Here is a 21,437-nt window from a genome sequence, read left to right on the forward strand (position 1 = left end):
GAAAACTTCTAGTTTAGTGATAGCTCTTGTAAAACGGTTGCAGTGCAGACTACTGTCGTCTGTGACTTAGTGAAGGCTGAATTCTATTATCAACTGCAAAATGAATACTGGTTTTAAAAAAAAAAAATTTTTTTTTAGTAGTAAACTGAGGAAATAATTTGTGGGCTGTGTTAAGTACTTTATTCATGGAGACAAAAGATCATGTGATAAAGCCAGTAAAAAAGCAATAAAAGCAAGTTGCTGCACAAGAGCTAGTTAAACGGCTGTCTAATGGTTAGGAAACCTTGGCTCGAATGAAAAAGAATTCCAGTGCATAGGTAGCATGAAGATGAGAGTTAACTGGTAAAGTCAACATCAGCATTGGGAAGTCTCATCCGGTGCCTTGTATGATATGTTGCATTTTGATCAAAACAGGTCACTGTCACAGATGGGACAATTACAATTACGCTGGAGAAAGAAGAGCAAAAATTTGAAAGATAATTAAGTTTGAGAGATACTTGAAATAAGATTCATGCTAGTGGTTTCAGTACCAATATGAGACACACAGATGTCTTTTCAGTTCCCACTGTGTTAGACACATTGTTATTTCAAAGCTCAATCTGTTTAGTCAGTTAGTGGGTAAGAAACAAGTTGGACTACAAAAGCTATTGCTTGTAATCCTGTATTTTCAAGAAGCTGCTTACCAAGCCAAAGAGAAATCCAAGTGTAAATATTTTTGGTGATTTTATTTCCATATTCTTCCCTTTGGCAGTCATCTAACACTATCCTGAATGCACAGTCGGTGTGCCGTTTCATGTAACGGTCCTTTGTTCAGTCTTGTACTAACTTTCTAGCAAAAGTACGCCAGCCCTTCAAGGGGTCTAGTCTGAACAGTAACAGAAATTATTATTGTAATATATGTGTGATAGTCCAGTTATACTGTTGTTACCAACCGGGTGTTTTAAGTTCTTCGTAAGGTTGAAGGCTGCTTTAGAAAGGGCCAAGTTACAGCTGAAACAGGTGAGATCTTCAGGCGTAGCTGCTGCTGTTGCACGTTTATAGCTTGCTTTATCCCCCTGCAGCTTACAAAAACAGCTTCCAGGGGATGTATCGAATGCCTGCATGTTTCATAAATTTTGGGGAAAAAGAATCCCATTCAATAAGTATGAAGTAGGACAGGTTTGTTTTCTGCTAAGGATTCTACAGACAGCTTTCTAGCTGTAACTAATACGGAGACTGTCTCTGTTTTAAATACCTGCTTTTAGGCTGATCACTGCTCACTTCTTTATTAAATGGCTAAAAGCCACAAAACAAGTTGGTGCCAGGATTACCCACTGGTGTCTGGCCCTGCCGATGGAGCCGTTGTGTGTGTACAGGGTAGACACAGTTGCAGTGAATGCTGTCCCTTTTCGTTGAAGGGAGAAGTGTGGTTTCGAGCGTACAGGGCACAATTTGTGGGGGAGGGATACGTTAACGGTGCAGTGGCAGTAGAAAGGGGGGGCTGGTGAGACTGAAAGAAAAAAGGAAAATGCTTGGGGACATGAGCTCCAAATTAAGATGCTGGCGAACCTCAGGTTGAAGAAATATTTATTTTTTGCTTTACAGTAAATTCTTATTCCTTAGACTGCTACTGTTTAATTATTTGACTGTTTATTACTTTTTGACTTGTTTTTCCATTTTATACCTCAACTTAAATATTTGAGGTAGAATTAAGGGAAGCGCAGCTGTATAAATCCATTGCTTTTTTTTCCACCTAGTTATCTAAGAAGGATTCTTTATTCTTTGCCCTAGTCTCTGAAAGTGCTACGAAGTAAGCTCACCTAAGATGTATGTGTATTTCTTTCTTTTTGATTCCAGTTAAGCTTTGTCAAATGGATGTTGGAAAAAAGCATAGTGCTTATTTTGGAAACAATACACAAATAAAGTTTATTTAAAAAATGTTTAGACGAAACAAGGAATTTTTCTCAGAGGTGTTCTTACGACAGTTAAATATCAAGTTATCTACATCTGAAGAAAGAGCACGAGAGTGTGTTTTGTAAAGGAAGCAGGTCCCAAGAGTTCTGGAGCCGCATTGTGTGTGTAATAAAAGTGCAGAAATAGGTTTTGAGGTGTGTGGGGTTCAACAAACTCATTTCCTGCCCCTTCGAACAGAACAAAAATAACTTAAACTGGCCCAAGGTTCCCCCCAGGAGAACTTTCTGTCTTGTGTGGGACTCTGGCAGATTCACAGTTCCCTCTGTGAACCAGCTACTGGTGTGAGTTGTGCTGCACGGTTCCTGGCAGTAATGTTGGTTTTGGCCTCTCCTGAGGCTGGTTGTCGGTGGATTAGGGAGTTTGAGGCAAGTCTGTCAGCTGCATCTGAGAGCAGTTTGAATAAAGTGAAGTACTAGACCCTAGGAGCTCTTGATGAAAAAGGACTTCTGCTTGTATGTGTTCCTGTTAGCTTTATTTTACAGAAGAATATTAAAGAATAAGTATGTTCCCAATGAGAGTAAGAAGAAGCAACTTTATTATAGCATGTGGAGGAACTATTAATGATAAAAGTTTTGTAGTGGACTTTGTGAGAAAACAAATAGAGTTTCAACACAGGAACTTTAGTCCCCCAGCGTTCATTTTGGACAGCAGAATTATTCTACTGATGCAGTGCTTAACAGAGGCTTAGCTATTTTTTCAGTGAGGAAAAGTATTCTGGCAGCCTGGAGAGACAGTGCTAAGCCAAGTTGGAAGGCTTAAATATAATTCCTTCTAAAAATTCAGATTAAGGAACAATTTATGAAGTGCTGCTTGAACCAACATTGCTTCAAGGAAAATCGGATTGTGGCAGTATTCTTCAATAACCAAAATTGTAGACATTTGATTTTGTTAATCTCAGACAGAAACTTAGTTTTTCTTTTCACACTGAGGGTCTCTATCCAGGAGCTCTATGGGAAGTGCACTGTCCTTACGGTAGGTACATGGCAGGAAAACTTGTAGTACAGGAAGTAGCCTGATAGAAGGAATTAATGCTTGAGAAGGTCTAGGGACTAAAAAGGTGGAATTATAGCCCAGATCAAATGGGAACTTTCATATAGGCATGTGGAGAGGAGCTCAATGCAGTGGTGTTAACTGCAACTAGAAGTTCTTAAGTTACAGGTTTTTATGGAAGGAGAGTAATCCATATGTATTCACAGAAAAGAAAGAATTGGGGAATATTTTAAAATTTCATTGAGCTTCTCTGTATTCCTCAAAGAAGCAGCATACTGAAATGTAGTTCTTAATCGTTTGGATGTAAAATTTCTGGCCTGACAGATCTCCCTGAGAGGGGTAAATCTCTTTATATGTATATGAAGCTGTGTGGTAGTAATTTTAGAATTTTTAAGTACTTAATTGTTAACAAGCCCAACATCTCAACACCCAGGAGAGCTAAAATATTTTTGAACTTGGCTGTTGGGGACCGTCCCCAGGCAAGGTCTTTCTACTACATCCAAAAGTTCCCATGGCTGTGCAGGGGCAGGAAGAGTTATCTTCCAACTACCATTCCAGTGTGTTAATTGCAAGATAATCATTCACTGTTTTTAAAAGATGGTTTTCTCTTGTAGGGTTCTTCACATAGTTGAGAATTGGGAAATACATTAGTCGTATGTTAAAAATATACCTCTTCTAATCATATTCTGGGATTGTTATCTAGGCTCTAGGGCAAACATAAACGCAAAACTTCCATTCAGCTCTTTCATTGCTTGAGCATTGAAGAAGTACTTTAATATATAAATGAACTTGGTAGACATCTCATGTTTCCCTATCTTTGTGTAATCAGAATGCTAATTGAAATAAGTAAGAATAAGTTCACAGTTTTGTATTTCACACGTAAATTTTTTTTAACTATGCAGCTGACAACTCAAAAACCAGAGAGGTTATGGTTGGCTTGCTTCATGTAACAAATTGATGTGAACACTTACAGTTTTTTATTAGAATATTAAAACATTAAACCACATTTAGGAGAAGGAGCTATCCAGGAATTTGTATTGGCTGGGTTAAGGAGCTGGAATGAGAAAAATTAGTGCGTTGTCTCTCTCTCACTGCAGAAACCAAACGAGTGGCTTGCTTTATTGGGGTTTAAATTCCCCTTGATTTGGTCATGGTAGAAGTTTGTTGTTGTTGTTGTCAGAGCTGAGCAATGGCATCTAACATAAATATCATAAATTATTTTTGAAGTTTTGTCATTTCAAGTGCTATTAATTAGAATGCCAGCCTTTCAGTTTGCTTTATTTTTGACTTAGCAGTGAGCGAGCACCTTTAAAAGGATAAAAATTCAGTTAAGTGTTAGACTTATAAATATGAATAAGTTAATGTTTAAAAAATCCTGTTTTGTCAGAGGTATTTTTAAACTCTTACGTGAGGTACCTACATATCTACAAATTCAAATGGCTTCTTATCCATCAGCTTAGGTATTCAGCTATCAGTCGCTTGGCTCTTTTGAATTGTGAACAATTTTTTAGGTGCTTGGAACTCTTAATGGAAATTGCAAGCTCTCTAAAAAAGGAACGTCAATAAGGGATGTTTCTTGAACGAGTGGTAATGCATTACTAAAGATTGATATTGCTTTTAGCGAGAGCAGCAAGATGTGTAAACCAAACAAGCAAAAAAAAAAAAATCAGCCTAATATCAATGTGATACTAGAAGAAAGAAGTTTCTCTGTTAAAACTTACTGACTTTTTGTAGGTCTCAGACTTGCTTTTTTTTAATATTGTAATGTGCTTAATAGCAATTTCAAATCTTCTTAATAATGTACGTTAATCTTGAACCTTGGCATTTGTGTGGTTTTTCAATGTTAATATACCTATTTAATATCCCCATTTAAAATGTATCCATCTAATTTGAAATGTGAATTCTGGTGTGAAGTTTATAATAACAGTCGTTTTTTTTTCACAAATATTGGGTGGTGATCCTGTTCTAAAGTAATAATTTGTTTAGGGGTCACTAGTGAAGCAAATAGTCTAATTTAGCTAAGGCAGTTCAGGTTGATTAAGAGGACAGATTCTGGAGGGCTGGGAAGACAGACAACACTTATTTTTAAGCATTCTCTCTTGAGAATGAACAATGAATCAGTTTCCTGGCTCATTTTTATTGTACTGTTGTTGTAATCTTGTTTTAGTGAGGAGGATTTGCAGTGAAATGTTAATAACCATTGAAATGCCTGGGTCTTTTGTAAGGATGTTATATTCAAATTTTGGTTTCACCTTCCCCACCCCAACTGATTTTCTAATTCATTTCCTTTATTGAGGAGCAAAGCGATGCATTCAATCAGCCACATATTTACCTAAAATAATACATTTTTGAGAAAGCTTGGTATGCTTTAGCAGACAAACGGGAGACTAGAGACTGAGTTATATGGCTGGTGTTTCAAGACTAGGTTCTTCACCTTGGAAATCAAAAGGAAGAGTTAACTCTTGCTGTGGTGTGTGGCTGCTCTATGGTCAGGATTGGATCAGGTGAGAGAAATCCAAGCTTTCCTTCTGTCCCTGTGTCTCTTGAGTATTCTCTGCAGGTAACAAAGTGTAATTCCTTGGTGCTTGTGCCTGCACAGCCATGGATACGTGGTTAGATGATTTACAGAACTGGGATAGATTTGCTCTTTCCTAGTGAGTGGGAAGTTTAGAAATAACACACACCCCCAAATATCAGGTACATTTGTCCTACACCGTGATACAGACTTTCTGTGCAGTATTTAGATAAGTGCTGCCATCATAGGGAAGCCCTTTTCTTAGGCATTCTCAATTTATCATCTCAAACTTTTAAGTAAGATTTAGAAATAAATATATAAACTTGTGCCTCAACTCCTTTTAGGATAAGTGTTCTCTGAATGCATCTTGATTATTAGCTTCAAGTCCATTTTAACTCTAGAAATTAGTTAGCCAGATTTTCCCTGCCCCCTTCTTAAATATCATGCTCTTGGAGAAAAATCATATTCCCCCCTACTTGTCGGAAGTCTTTCCCTGCCCCAGTAAAGACATGCCTTGCTTATTTGTTTCCTCAAAAAAGCCTTATACATAGGTATCTCAAATAAGAAGGTATATTATTAAATTGTCAAGATGAAGCCGTATTTGCTTACCCAGATACAGTGTAACGTAACCCAGAATGATATCTATAACATGTTTGGAAGTTTCTAAAGCTTTTCTGTGTGTAATGTAAAGATCCAGCTATACCCTTCACCTATAGCAAAGCATTGTCAAGCATGTTGTGGCTTTTGGCAATGTACTTCTGTCACTGTCCAAGGGTCCTGATCCTTTCACAGATAACCTGCTCAGGTTAGGAGAAGCGGGAAATAGCATGAAAAATTACCAGCATTGTCTGTGCACGTGTTCAAAATCCTTCAAAAGCAAAGTTTTATTAACCACATTGGAATAGTTTATATTGCCTGGGCGCACTTTCACAAATTTGTCAAGGAATGTCTTGTTGCTGTCAGTACTTTTTGTGGCAAGATAAAACTATCCCTCTTGAAAAAAGGCTTCGTGTGAAGATTTCTGTATTTCTGACTTTGATGGTCTAAAAAATAATGCTGAAAGAGTCTTTAATTTTAGGAAAAGAAACCATTTTTATTCCTTCAAGAATAAGTCACTTTTTCATAGGCCTCATAATAAAAGAATAGAATGGTTTCAGTTAGCAAGGTTGTTTTCAGTTTAAAAGGCATCTTTCTGTTTTTGGCAAAAGGTTTGTTATACATTTTTACTGTAGTTGCTATGGGTGCAAGGGAATAGAGAAGTTATGTTGAAGGCAAAGAGTATTTTGACCTACTGTACTCCTGAATTTCCATTCTTACTAATCACTGCTGCTTTAAACAAACTTTGGGGGGGTATGTCTGTCTGATATCCTTGCCTTCATCTAAACTTTTAAGGTACAGTGTAATTTGTGCTGTTGAGACAGATGCTGCAGCTGATCAGTTGATTGTTAAACCACATTTAAAAATGGTAGTTCGGGGATTAATTTCCAAATTGGTGTTTAAATAGTTTATGGATATTAAAGAATGGTAGGTACAAATCGTATGCCTCATGCCACATGCGAGTGTATTTATGTTACAGGACCAAGAATGTCTTGTTTATGTAAAAGTTTGTACAGGATTTACTGCTACAAAGGGTGTTCAGACATGCACATTTATGAGTGTATATAGTCCTGTTTGTAGTTGAGTATGTGGATTCAGTCAAATTGGTCTGATTTAATTTCACTTTAGCCCCAGACTAGAAAAAATTATAGCTTTAAAACATCATTGTTTGGAAGAAGGAGCAGCCAACTAAAGCAGAGCTCAGGAAAGAAAGTTTGTAAAAAGCAAACTCATGAAGGGCTTGTTACTTCTATGGTGGTGTGCTGCAAAATGCCAGATGACTGTGTCCAGTGTGTCGGTTACAGAAACTGGGACTGATTTATATAATTTTTTTATGGTCATGTTTGATTGCTAGAATTCATACCTAAAAATAGATTTAGAGGTCAAGGAGATCTGCTACAAAATGTAGATTTGGTCATCTTTGGCAAAACACATCACTTGTCTCATTAGAGCAGGTACTCTCATTAGAGCAGGTACACCTCTTTGCACCTGCTTTCCTTCAATATGAGTATCCTAGGTAAAATTTTTCTGCAAGGTTGACTTTATCTGGGAAGCTATTTTGGTATCCAACAGTGGCATTCAATGGCAATTGCAATTTGTGAGGGTCACAAAGCTGTCAGTGTGTACCAGAGAGTGTATAAATGGGGGAACCGCTGTTGTCAAGGAAATGAAATAAAGCTGTGCGGCTTGCATGTGAGGAAACCGAACAAGGTCTCTGGATTCACAGTTAAAAGGGTATTTGTGATATCTAACTCAGATGGCACTGGTATTTCTGGGCTACTTATATACTCTTTGAAAGAGATGGTCTCTTTCTTCTGGATACATAGGCAGACAGCAATCCTGAATTGTATGCTTAAAATAAGACTCTATGAATATGTTTCAAAATGCAAAATCTAGTCTTTGACTCTGGGAGTTCTCCTTTACCCTTTTCAAAGCTAAACTAACATCCCAGAATGAAAATGTACTTACTGGTTCTGACTTGCTGGAAGTGAGATGGCTGTATTTAATTTTAGCTGTTGCTGTGCAGTTGAACAATTACTTAGCTTAGTTGTTCAAGTATTGATTTGAAAAATTTTAGGGATGTTTCAATAGAATTGTGTAACACCTAGACGAAGATTCAGAGTTTGAAGAGAAACTGCCCTTGAGCAACTCAGGTTAGTTCCTTGTATTCTTGGATAGCTTCTTATATGGTGTTTCTGAGTTCAAGCTCTGTCTTGCATACATAACATGCAGGATTATGCTCCTGAAAATAATTTCTCATAATTTGTTTGTTTTATTAAATGTAAAGTTTGGAGCACTTTATTCTCTGGTTTTGCAGGGCGGCTGTGGTAGGAGCCGAAACCTCTGAAATTAGCTACAAAATGAAAGTCAAATAATAAAAGCAAACAGAACAAATACAGTTCTCATGCAGCACAGTAACTTAATGGAATGCAAGGTTAATTTTGAGCTTAACTTATGATTTTTTTTTTTTATTTCAGGGTCAGATAACGCTAATGGATGTCCCTGTATTTAAAGCAATTCAGCCAGAGGTAAGTAGTTAATTGGTTTTGTTTTCAAATTTAAATGGAAAAAAGTTATGCCAGTTTAAAAATTCTGTAATTGCAAAGTGTATGTATGTCAATAAATCTTAATTTTGTCCCAGTTCATATAGCTCTGAAGCAGATGCTTTTATAACACAAAAATATCTGGAACTAATAGTTTGTTTGGGGAGTGAAGTATTAGTGTTTAAATATGTTCAGCTAGTGCTAGAGATGAAGTATCTGGGTTTTAATGTTTCTCAGTGATAAACATCTTGATTTGACTATTCTGATCATAATGGTTTAGGTTTCAGTTCCTGATACCTCATGCCATACCTCATCCTGTCCTGTGTTTCCCTAACTGGTTCATATCTTTTCTGGAAAAAGAAAAATGGCTGTAATGGCATCTTTTATTCAAGATCGTGTGATGTGAGGATTTATTGGGATAATATATTGATGATTTGTCATCTCTGTTTTGTTTTTATATAATGCCATATTCCTTTCTGATTGCAGCCTGACTTGAACTGACGTTTTCAGAATTTTCACAGTGACTACAATAAATGATGAATTTGTTTATCCTTATTTCTGTACGATTAGCATTTTCCTGTGGGCGTTGTTTTGCACTTCTGAAGGTTTATTTTTCAGTTTATTGTCCACTTTATCAGTAGTGTGGAAGTCTGTTTCAGCTCATCAGTCACCTTTAGACTATCACAAACTATTTTATTGGTAGCAGGCTTTTGTCGTGTCACTCTTGTGGCACACTGAAGAATATTTTACTTCAACTCTTGGTTGTGACTATTGATTTTGTCATTTGTGTAGCCACAAATTTTTTGAAGGCTTCCTTTACATCTGTACTTGAAAATGTTGTCATGATTTAGCTTTCATTATTCCAGCAAGCTATTTCCCAACCCATGTGGATTTCTGTGGGGTTTTGGTTGGGTTTTTTGTTTGTGGAGTGTTTTGTTTTGTGGTTTTTTTCCTTCCCAGATCCTTCAAAGAGTCTCCCATTTGATCTCTGCCTTTTTTTTTCCTGGGCATCCTTAGAGTCTTTTTGATTGGCAGAATATGTTTATCCTGATCTTCTAATAGGATATCTCTTTTTTTTTTTTAAAGCTTTTTTCCAAAACTTTAAAGAATTTTACTCTTTTATCTGATTCTTTTAAATCTTTTCTCATATCTGTGTTTGTGTACATCTTTTTCTAATGTTAAGTATAACTGCTATGTAGGGTTCCCCCCACCCCCGAGTGCTGAAGCTGAATAAGCGCTGGGTGCTTTTACGCAGTGCCTCGTCTCTAGTTACACTGAGCTTCAAAGTACTGGATATTGAAAAATCAAAACACCAATTTAACTAGTTAAGACTTTTCCTCATGATCTGCTGATAAAGAAATTCCATTGCTTGAGCTTGATGGTAGTTTATTCTTTGCAGTCTGCTTCCAGCACTACACAGGTTGAGCAGTCAGCTGTGGAACAACCACAAGCAAGCAATTTAGATAAAGTGGCAGTGATCCAGTACTCCATACCTCATAATTTGTTGCTTTTTTAATGCTATCTCTTGTATCTCAGATTATGCTGTGTGAGCAGGCCTACAGAAAGTCTCTGGGAGATGAGAAGAAATGTCAAGAAAGTACATTTAATTATGTTGGCTGTTCTAACTCATTATTGTAAACCATAAAAGCAAAAAGCAGAATAAAATAATGAAACTTATCTAAAAGAAAAACTGTGAGAGAATAGGTGAATATATCTAGAAAGTAATTCCTTTTAAGAAACCTGTATGTACTGCATAAGAAAAACTCATGTGATGCCTTCACTGGAAAATATCCATATGAGGAAGGGTAGCTGTTTTGACACTTCTCAAGTGGTTGCACAAAAGCAGTTGAAGGCACTGACAGTGTGCAAGTATTTTCTGTCCATCAGTGCTCCTTCACAGGTAGACAGAGGTCTGTCTGTCATCTTGTATCTGATGCGTCTCTAAATTGTGTTAATCCCCTATGGAAAAGGGGCATACAGATTAACTCTCAGGTCAGAAGTAGCTGGACACAATTAAAATGCTTTCCTCCTGTTCAGCAGAAGGGGAAAACAGACATGGAACACTTGGTTTGCCTAAAGGTGTTTTGACAGCGGATTAATGAGGTGGTGTAGGTTTCTGAGTTTCTTTGAAGTATCTGCCAGGTTGTGTGCCATATCCATATCTTGATTCAACTTGTAAATCTTTACACGTACCTTGTCGTGTGCACTCAGACATTGTTGAGTTTGTAATTAGAAAACAAAACAATGTTGAGCTGATCTTACCTGTATAAAAGGGCTTCTAAACTGAGGCTTTAATGAGTAACTAAAAGGCATTGATAGAATTTGGGTTTTTTATATCAGTGCTAGTAGATACTCTATTTAGAATCAAACTTCACAGCTCTCATTTGCATGCATGGTGGGAGATGATGAGCAACATCTTTCCCAGTGTGCCAAGATTTAAAAACTGGGTGTTTATTATGGATTGTTGTAATTCACCAACAAATCTTTGTTATACAAGGTGTGAATCTCTATCTGCTTCCCAAACTCTGTAGAATGGTATATAAATGAATATTTTTAGCCTTTAATGTGTTTTTGCTTGTTTTCCCAAATAAGGGTTCTGAAAGATGTATTCCAAGATGCTTAATTTTTAAAATAACTGGAGATGAATTTTCGCCATCTTTAGGGTGTGTTAGCAGTATTCTTTAAATGTCATAGTTTTTCTTGAGTATCTAAATTATTGCGTTGCATCTCTTCATTGTGTTAAAATCTTTTCTTAAAGTATTGTAGGTTTGTTTTTTTAAAAAGCAACATCAGAATTTCATCTTGGTTGTCTTAACAAAAAACAGAGCTGAATAACACTTTTTACAGCAATATATAGTAATTTTTCTTTTAGCATCAAAATCAAGGAACATACTCATAGCACACACTTAATATACTTCTACAGCCTTTTGCCTCTGTCTGTAGCAAATAAATATAATTCTTTCTGCCTATATTCAGATTTCCTACAGATATCGTGGGTTCGCGTGTGTGCTAGAGTTCCTACACATCACCTACTACAACTTCCTGTTTCATACTCTTAGGAAAAACCAGACAGGAAGCTTAGTGTAGCCCACATAACTCAGGATTAAGGTACAGTGGATCACTTTACATTTAGGGTGAGCCAGAAGCATGGACTTGAACAGTTATCATGCCTTAGATAGCATATAGTGACATGATCCTCTGCCTGAGCTTTGAGCAGGTTGTATCACTCCAAGAACTACTGGAAACCATGTTTCTTCATCATTAAAAATGCCTGCAAGTTAATTCTGAGAAGAGAAAGTAGAAAGAACTACTGTTTCTTTTGTTAATTAATAATTAGTGGGCTGTAGTATAAGAGATTAAGATAATAAAGAACACACCTCTGCTACATAAACTTCTGTCTGTATGAAAGCAGCCGATTTGCATTTTCATTTTTGGGAAACAAAAAGATGGAGTTCCCCAAGTCAATCGTACGATTTCCATTTATTCCCCATGAATGACAAATGGTGTATTATTTTTTGTTTTCTTTTTCTTGTAGTGGTTGTGGCTTTCTAGAGAGCAGTGACTATAAAGCAAAAAGGTAGTCATAGACTTGCTCAGTTGCGGTGCTGGTAGCTATGTTAACATTAACTAAATTCCAGATGTCCCCTTGCAGAACACATTAACTTGCTTTTATTGGAAAATCTGATTACTTATTTTACATATTTTAATACATTCTCCAAAATTATTTACCCATATGTACTCACATTGAAAATCTTTACTGGGTTATTGTCTTTAACTTCTTTATCCCTTCTGCTTCACTAGGCTAGGCAGTGGAAAAAAAAAAGTTCGCTTATTGAATATTCATCTCTACTTGTTCTGAAGTTGTATAATGGTTCCACTATTAATCCTTCCTTTTTCTCTCCTCCTATCTTCGAAACTTTCACTTTGATCCATATATAAATGAGAAGCACAGTCTCTCTTTCTGCCGTGTAGTACAGGTTATAATTTAAGTGTTCCTGTAGTATTTTGTTAAGGAAAATAAAATTCTATAGATTCAAAAAGGAATGAAAACCAAAATGAGTTATGAAGAAAGTTCAGCTTTTGGATTCTTAATCCTAAATCTTTCAGTCTCTTGCAACTCATTTTAAATAAATTACGCAAAATAAGAAATTGGTAGTTGTAGTGATGTCGCGCCTGTGCTTGAGTTGACTGGCAGACTAAGGAAATAATCCTTGTGAATACTTCATGTTTGAAACTTGTGGTGGAAAAAGTGCAATTCTAGAGGAAGATCAAAGAAACATGCCTGAATTAAAGTAATGGAATAGGCAGCACAGTCTCTTTAGCGAAGAAATGAGTATTTTTATAGAAGTACAAAATGGTTTCAGAATTCCAATTCAGCAAACGAGTGTGCTTGATTGCAATAGTGTGTGCAGAGTCAGGTCCATGCTCGTTAGGACTGTATCATACTTCTCTCAGACCAAATGCGGTGAAAGCAAAAACCTTGGTGGCTTCTCTTGTGTTGATGGCATCTTAGGGCAGTGGGGTGAGCAGTGTCAAGGGCAACGAGTTTAGGCAAGCAGGTTCTAGTGAGGGGGAAGAGGGTTATGAACAACAGAGTTTCCCCTGAAGCAGAGTGATTAGGTAATAATGCTGGGAAGCTGTGGACAGGTAGCAAAGGGAAACTACTTTTATTTTAGTTTATAGTCAAGAGAAGAAAGCTGGCTGTACAGGGGAGAGAGGTCTTGCAAGTGAGATGGAGAAGCGTTTGTTACACTAACTAAAGGGAGGGGGGGGAAAAGAGGCTTTTTGAACTCTCAGAAGTCTGTGCCTCTCCTGCATCTGTCCCTAAACAGTGGTCTAGATGTTGGCTTAAGCTGTTGAAGAATCTGAACTCATAGCACTCCTGAGGCTCTGCGTAACTGGCCGCGGCCTCTGTAAAAGGATTTTGATGTGTACCTTTCTGGTCAGGAGCAGAATCTTTTGCTTTGCAGTATCCAGTGCTACGTGCTTTCACTCAAGAACGTGGATAGAGCTGAAGGATTCTCAAATTTGTTGCTGCTAGCAGTTATCGGGACTGCTTTGTCTGTTACTTCTGCTTCTTGCTGAGCTTCAAGCATGTGTAGGAGAGGATGTGCCTTGGGCTCTGTCATTTTTGTTGGGACCTCCATGTCCTCTGGAATCATCTCAATTCCATACCTATCTTCTCTCTACTGCACCCGTGTATTTTCAAATCACCTTAACCCTAAATTTGTCACAATGTAGCTTTTCTACTCTGTCTCCAGTTGACAACTTCTGCCTCCTACCTCCTGTAGTCTGAGTTCATAATCTTTTTCCTCCTCAAATCTAGGAGTCCAAATCTGCCTGGAACTCTCCCATCTCATTGTATGCCTCAATCCTGTGCCTCTGTGTCCTATTGTACGCTCCACAAATGACTTTCAGCTTGTGATCTTACTACAGAGTTCAAAGGTTTTAAGGGAGGAAGAGAAAGAAGAGTTAGAGTGATTGAAGCAAGTGCACCATGCAGGTGGAGCTGGGAGCTGCTGTGCCTTTGAAGGGTTCATGTAGACCCGTAGCATGTGTAGCACTCTTCAGGAGTCACTGGGTTGGAGTAAAATGTGGTGAGCTTGACCAAAACATTGCCTTGATACAACGTTTCATCTGTTCAGCTTTAATGGTGGGGAAAAATGCTAAAAACCTGCAGTAACGTTGAAGAATGTTTCATCTTTTTTCTTTTTAACTTGGAAAACTTCTAATTACAGTCAGCCCTTGTGGGTTATTCTGTATTCTTGACTGAACTAGAATTTCAGTTTTAAACAGCATGTGATATGGTCAGTAATGTACAATGAAGTCTTTACCTTTTTGTGAGACTGCATGAAAACACATTTCATGCCAAAGTAAGGATAATAATGTACAACTCTGTGTACAGTCTTAGAGCCAGAATACAGAAACGGTCTTAGTCAGGAGAATCTGCTAGAAGTGTGTTCCAGGAGCTATTTCTGCTGCCTCATTGTTTAGATTTCTATCTTACTTACCAAAACATTTATTCTCTGCCAGTCATTGCTTTGTCTTTCTATCCAGATAGCGAAAATCTTACCAAGACTTTTCTGGAGCAGAGGCTTCAGTTGCCTAAGTCTTCTGTCAAAATAGGGAGACCTCTTCTTTGAAATAATAATGATAAATATATATATAAATATATATGGTTCATGGTCTGAGAGTCAGACCGTGAGATCCTGCATCTGTGCCCAACTGATATTAGACCTCTAATTTTGACTGTATAAATATAAATGTGACGTTAACATTAATACTGTTACTTACTTACTGTCTAAAGATTCTTGGTAATATTTTCTACTTAAAAATTACCATTTCCATTGCTAATCACATCAGTGCCACAAACTTCAGTGCTAGCTAAGCCAGATCTGCTTCTGATGTCTGTGCCATGTAAGCCCTTAGATGTACAGTGCCAGAGCAATGGATAACTTCTGCCCCAAACCATCATTGGTTTTTTACTCAGTGGTGAGAATTGAAATAGTACAAGGACGTGCCCTGAATTGTTAAGAAATTATCATGCTTTCTCTAAACCTGAGACAGCAACTAATTTTTTTCTGTTGTTAAGGAAGTATAATCATCAGATGCCAGTAAGGATGAATCACCTTGTATTCTCCCAAGTGCAAAGCTGTGATTGTTATTCCAATGGAAACCGCAGCACTGGGAGATGCTGAGGGATAGGGAATGTAAACAAGAGTCTCTTGGATGGCTTCCTTCTCCAATAGCCTGCTCTCCTTTGCAACAGGAGCAACTCAGGGCTGCATGGTTGTCTTGTGCGTAGTCATTGAAGTGCTGATGTAAGGAGATGGGCGTGTGCATTCCTATGCTGAACATGCCGGTATTTTCCAGGATAGGTTTTGGTGGCAGAACTTCCTAGGGAAATTTGAAGGAATGGCCCTAAATAAAAAGCTGGAGACTCCGTATTCTTCCCAGTGCCTGTGGACAGGAGCGTCTCAGAATTTTCTCTAGAAAATACCAGCACACCACAAACTTCAGCAAGTGGAAGAATTCAAGGTCTCTCTTAACTGGCATGAGACTCTAGTAGTTTTGGGATGTTGGTTGAAAAGATGTTAAGAAGTTCCTGATTAAAAAAAAAACAACACAACAGCACCCCCCTGCTCCACCCCTCCCCCCCCCCAACCCCCCCCCCCCCCAAAAAAAAAAAAAAACCAAAAGACTTTAGAGCTTAGAATATCCAGATATCAAATTCTTTTAAACTATGACTGACTTAAATGGCACAACTATTGGTTACATGTTGAGTCATCTTACTACGTTACATGGTAGCTGGATGTGTAGTGTGATACTGGTTGCAGTAAGTAGTTTTCAATGTGGTGATAAAACTGAGAGTGCTTCAGAGTGGAAGATGTGGAAAGAAAGCATGAATAAATAAAAGTGAAAGGCTGTGCTTTGCTATTCTGCCACTTTAATAATTAAGCTGTCTCTGTATTGATTATTTTTCTTAGTAGCACTGTGGAATAGGTTGTGTGCTGTATGCTGTACATATTTGCATCTATTCTGTATACTATTCTGTATACAAATAGAAGGGCTCATTTTGGTACACTTAGTTTTTTATTATTTTAATTAAAACTGCTTTATTGAAATTAAGTAGTAGTAAATAACAAGGAAGACGAGGTAGTTGCCCAACTGCGGACTACATTTTGCAGACAAGTAAGACGCATTGTAACTTTGTAGTTACAAAGTAATGCTTTTTCAGGCTTTACAAGTAATTTGTTAGATTGTTGAGGCCTACAGTTTTTAGGGTGACTTAAGTACAGGAACTACGTGATTTATTTTTTTAATCCTGTAAGCAGGTCCCCTTGCTCCCTTTTACTCCACAAAACTATTTATTTAAGTGCTGAGTGTTGTTCAACTTCAAATAAAATTGGCTCCTTTGGAAGGGAAAACTGGAAATAGTGTTTCTTTTATCATTGCTGCAAAAGATGACAATTTCGGTATTTCTTCAATGCAACATGCCAAGTTAAAATAATGGGATGTGTCTAGATTGAGTTAACGAGGTATATCTTTTAAGTAGATGCTAAGTATCTTCAGAAAGCAATTAAAAACAAAATAACATGCTGCTCTCACCAGCTCAGATTCATATTTAAAGCAGGATTTTCTGTGGTAACAAAATGGATCTTGAATTATTTCACTGGTTTCTAATAAGAGCTGAATTAAAAAAAAAAAAAAAAAAAAGTTGTCCTTAATTCAACAGTTATTTTGAAAGTTATTTTGAAACTTTTAAGATTTGTCTCTATATGCTCTTGGCTCTGAACATGTGTTATGCACTAATCTAAAAAAAAAAAGAATTTTCATCCTTGTTCTTCCAGGAGCTGGCAAGCTGTGGCTGGAATAAAAAAGAGAAATACAGTTCTGCACCAAATGCTGTTGCTTTTACCAGAAGATTCAATCATGTGAGTTTGTTTTTGGTTTTTTTTTTTTCCCAGTGTCATTACATGTACACATTTTAAAAAGTCTGGGGAATTAAGTGTTCTGGCACATCACTTTTATTACTGATCACAGCTGATTACTTGAAAACTTAAAGTATCTGCTATAAGGAGTTCCTTACCTTCAGGGTATACAGAAAGACCAAAACAGTACTAAAGAAATAGCTGTGGTTTTGTTTTAAATAGCAGTTATTGATGAAACAGGAAAATACTAAGTGGGGTTTTTTCCCCCCACAAATGCTGGCTGTCCTTTACATAAAGACAGAATCATAATTACAGGTTAAAGGCTTACCATACACGATTTGTGGAGTAGTAATTAGATGTAATTTCTTTCTGTGTTAGTTGAGTGTCTTTTGCTCCACATAGATGTTTTTGTCCCTAGAAATATAAGCCTCTTGTCAGTATGGTTACCTTTTTAAGGTGATTCTGGGCACACTTTAAAAATTCCAAACAATTTTATTGTACGAAACTTGTTCTTTAACTCTCTATTTGGCGTAATTTTTCAGGTAGTGTAGTTGAGATTTATGGCTTTCTTACTTAAAAATTTCTCTGTGTAAAATCAACTTTTAAAATAACATCAGAATTGTAGCTTTCTCCATAATTAAAGCTGTAGGACTCCAGCTATGTTAGCCAACCAAGTCTCAAAACTGTAATGCTCTTTTAATGTAATGCCATATTTTGTATTTCAGATTAAGTAATCCTATTACCCTCATCCTCTCCTCTTGTAAATGTTTAATAATGTCTCAAACTTACAAGCTCTATTCCAGACCTGTGTTCTGTACCCAGTCTCAGATCTACAGACATCTTTGTTAATCATCTAAAACTCAGACTAAACCCCTAAACTTTTCAGGTTTTTTTTTCTATTAATTGTTGTGTACTCTCTCACTTTTCATTATTGCTCACATTCAGGATATGACCAAATCCTATTACTTCTCATCGACAACACTTACAATATTTCTTAACCTTCTAATGACTGAAATGCTTGTCCAGGCATGAGTTTTGGACACTTGCCTGATTCTCCTCTTGGCTGAAGAGAAAATATTACACCGCAAACTTCTTGTGATCATACCATCCGTTGAAATCTGGAGGGTTTGGGTTGGGGCTTTGTGGTTTTTGAGGTTTGGTTTGGGTTTTTTGTTTTGTTTTGTTTTTCTCCCGGATGCATTTAGTTAAAATTTTCCTGATACAGCTTTTGAAATTGATCCTTTATTGAACTATATATCCAGGCTGAGGCTACTTTTACACTAATACTTTTTACAATAATATCGCTGATATGCCAATGATTCCAACATTTGCTGTCTTAAAATAGAATAGAATATTTCAGTTGGAAGGGACCTACAATGACCATCTAGTCCAACTGCCTGACCAATTCAGGGCTGACCAGAAGTTAAAAGCATGTTGTTAAGGGCATTGTCCAAATTCCTCTTAAACACTGACAGGCTTGGGGCATCAACCACCTCTCCAGGAAACGTGTTCCTGTCTTGTTTATTCATGCAAGTTATCTCTTCAAAAAAAAAAATTTTTTTTCTTTTGCTGAATGTTCTGAAATGTTTTTGTAGTAAGGGCCATGTTAAGCAATGTGCCTCACCAAGGATCTCACTTCCCATTTGTTATTGTATAGTGTACTGAAGAACTGCAGGAACTGGCTAAACAGAAAGTCAACTTCAGACATATTAAAGGATTGGTAAAATATGCTTAGTAGCAAGAAGGAAGGAGAGGAAACCTTATCACGGGAATAAGCAATCAGCTGTCTGCAAACTGACCGTTTGTCATTACACAACCACTGTTTAAAAATACCTAACCTGTAAAATATGTTAAGGACAGAGGGAAGGAAGGTTTGCCTTGTACTGCTGGCCAGAGCCACAAGGAGATACCTGTACTTTAAAAGTAGCTGTTAAAGATCTTAAATGTTGCTAAAATGCTAACTTTATTGTTAAATAGTGTTTAGAAAACTTCTAAATACAGTATTTTTAGATTAACATATAGGAGTTTCATTATGCCAGCAAAATCCCATTAGTTTATTATTGTAATCCTATTTTAAGTCTCCCCTTTTTAGCCATCCTAATGACTTTTTGGTTTTGTGACCATTTTAGATTTTAATGTTTTTTAAAGGATGTTTCTATATTTTACTCTGTGGAACATTTGTCAAATCTATTCACTGGATTCTTAACTGATGGGTGATATTCTTGTTTTTGTTCAGCTTTAGTTTTTGTAAAAATCTGGCAATATGCTTACAACAAAGGCAGTAAGGAGAATAAGGTGCTAGAAATACCTGCCTTTTAGTAATACCTTTCTTCATAATAGTTGGTAGTTCTGTTTCCCTGGAAAGCATTGCTAGCTTTTAAAGGGAGCCGTATATATTGTCATTACCCCAGAGTGCATGTTAGATAGTTTTTGATAGTCACTGGCTATTTCATCTGTCTTAATTTCCTTTTTCTACTATACCTCATTTGTTTCAAGGAACTTTTATTTTTGATTGAAAGACAGATCAATCTGAAAGAAATTGTAAAAGTACGTAACTCTCAAAGGTCCGTAGTGTCTTTGAGTTTGTTCAATATGTTTCAATGGACTAAAAGACCTACGTCACTGTTTAAATTTTTTCAGTATGGTAAAGGAGAACCTTGAATAAAATGCAGCACTCTGACTGGCTTTGAGCAGTTGTATATAGAATTTCTTATAGTGTTTCTCTCCCCTCTCTTTTCCCTTTGGCTTTGTATCTAAAGGCCTCGCTAGAAATGATGCAGTTGGCAAGGGACTAAGACTTATCTATGAACTCTCCCTTTCTGTAGCTTATTTTTGGGGAACACCAGAAGAGCAATAAACATACAAACAGAATATATTAGCTTTAAGATTGATGCTATGACAGGCGGTCTGTGGTTCTCTTTGGATGTCATTGTATAGACATTCCATATATTGGTATGTACACAAATATAGCTGCAAATTTTCTTGTCAGAAGGTTTAGGTTTGTAATTAAGCCTCACTCCATTTGTGTGCTTTCTCTACAGCCATAAAAGTTGGATGTGCCTCTCTGTCGGCTGACAGGTTCCTTCACTGAGAATATCTTTGCTAATGATTTCTTAAGAGCCTTCCTAATATCTTGAAAATGTTGTTCTCTGTTGTTTTTAAGGTCCAGCAAAGACTTATCCATCTGACAGGATCTGTCCCTGGCTTTCATTTCCCCACTAGGTTTCAGACATTGTGTTGACTGCTACAGAAGATTCCCTTTCTTAGATTAGGAAAAGGGCCAGCCTGTTATTGCTGGTTTTAATGTCTAAAAAATACATTGCCAGTAATCTGAATTGTCCTTGGAACACCCCTGAAACAAGAACAGTGGTGAAATCTAGAGCGTGTCTTTGCCGTGTCAGTGAGTTTTGTGGAGTCACCAGTGTAATCAAGACAGGCCAGTTTGAGGCTCTATTCCATTGATTATCTCTGAAGAAATGAAAAAAGGTCTTTTTTTAACAGGCAGGCAGTAAGTACTTGAAGCCATCGCAATTCACCGTTAAATCACCTGGAACAGGACAAGTAGCTTCTCTTTCTGCTTTTCACGTTGTCAGCACCATCGCATTCGGATGTTGCAATGCTTAGGCTGTCTCTTGGACTGTATTTAAAGCCAAAAGATTTGAAGGCATTTCTAGGTCTTCTTTCCTATTTCTTTTTTCTCATTTGTTTCTGCTCTCTTTAAGGTGTCATTTGAAAAACATTGGTATAGGAGTCGTGATAGCGTGTAGGAGAAATTCTGCCTGAAAGAGTCAAAGAATAGGTAATAAAGAGAAAACAAGTCCAGCTATTTAACATCTGCTCAGATGCTGGGTTAGTTTGCCTCTAACCATGCATGCAGCTTTGGTGGCTGAGGGACATAGCATTTGCAAGAAGCTCTTCCAAGAAGTTTGCGTCAGCCTTTCTTCTGGCACCAAGGAAAGTCATCAGTCTTACCTTCAAAGTACAGTGGGACTGGAGAGGGGAGGGAAACAGAGCAAGTATTGTTTCAGTCACAGGTTCCTATTATTCATGTTAGTACCTCAACTTTTGACTTACTGAGACAGTACTTTGGATAACTTTTGATGTGGTGTGGCCCTACAGTTCCAAATGCGTCATTGCAGAGGACTCATTCGTTCCAATAGAATTGTTGTCTTTAGATTCACCATCCTTTCGGGAGCAGTGCAACCCAAGAATTCCTATGGGATGGGCAGTGGCAGCAGGGAATAAGAAGGCACAGTGGAGTAAGCAATTTTCATCTTCCTTGCCTGCTTTGCCTTCTCGGCCTTCATTTCTTACCCCAGGTGCTTGCTCAGCAGAGTGTAGTTCCTGTTGGGCACCTGCCCCGCTTACCTGGGGATTTCTAATGCTTAGACCTAAAATAAGTAATCA

The 21,437-nt window shown here is 37.3% G+C and overlaps 1 protein-coding gene across 2 annotated transcripts in view; it reads left to right on the top strand.

The window, feature by feature from the left end:
• Nucleotides 1-21,437, top strand: part of RALGPS2 (Ral GEF with PH domain and SH3 binding motif 2) — a 100,442-nt gene that overhangs the window by 5,923 nt on the left and 73,082 nt on the right. For both annotated transcript variants that reach the window (XM_009579180.1, XM_009579181.1), the window contains exons 3-4: nt 8,533-8,583; nt 16,950-17,033. In XM_009579180.1, coding sequence (XP_009577475.1) covers nt 8,533-8,583; nt 16,950-17,033 — 135 coding nt within the window. The remainder of the gene's footprint in view (nt 1-8,532; nt 8,584-16,949; nt 17,034-21,437) is intronic.

Source organism: Fulmarus glacialis, unplaced genomic scaffold (genome assembly GCF_000690835.1).
Source record: "Fulmarus glacialis isolate BGI_N327 unplaced genomic scaffold, ASM69083v1 scaffold6316, whole genome shotgun sequence".
Lineage (NCBI taxonomy): Eukaryota > Metazoa > Chordata > Aves > Procellariiformes > Procellariidae > Fulmarus > Fulmarus glacialis.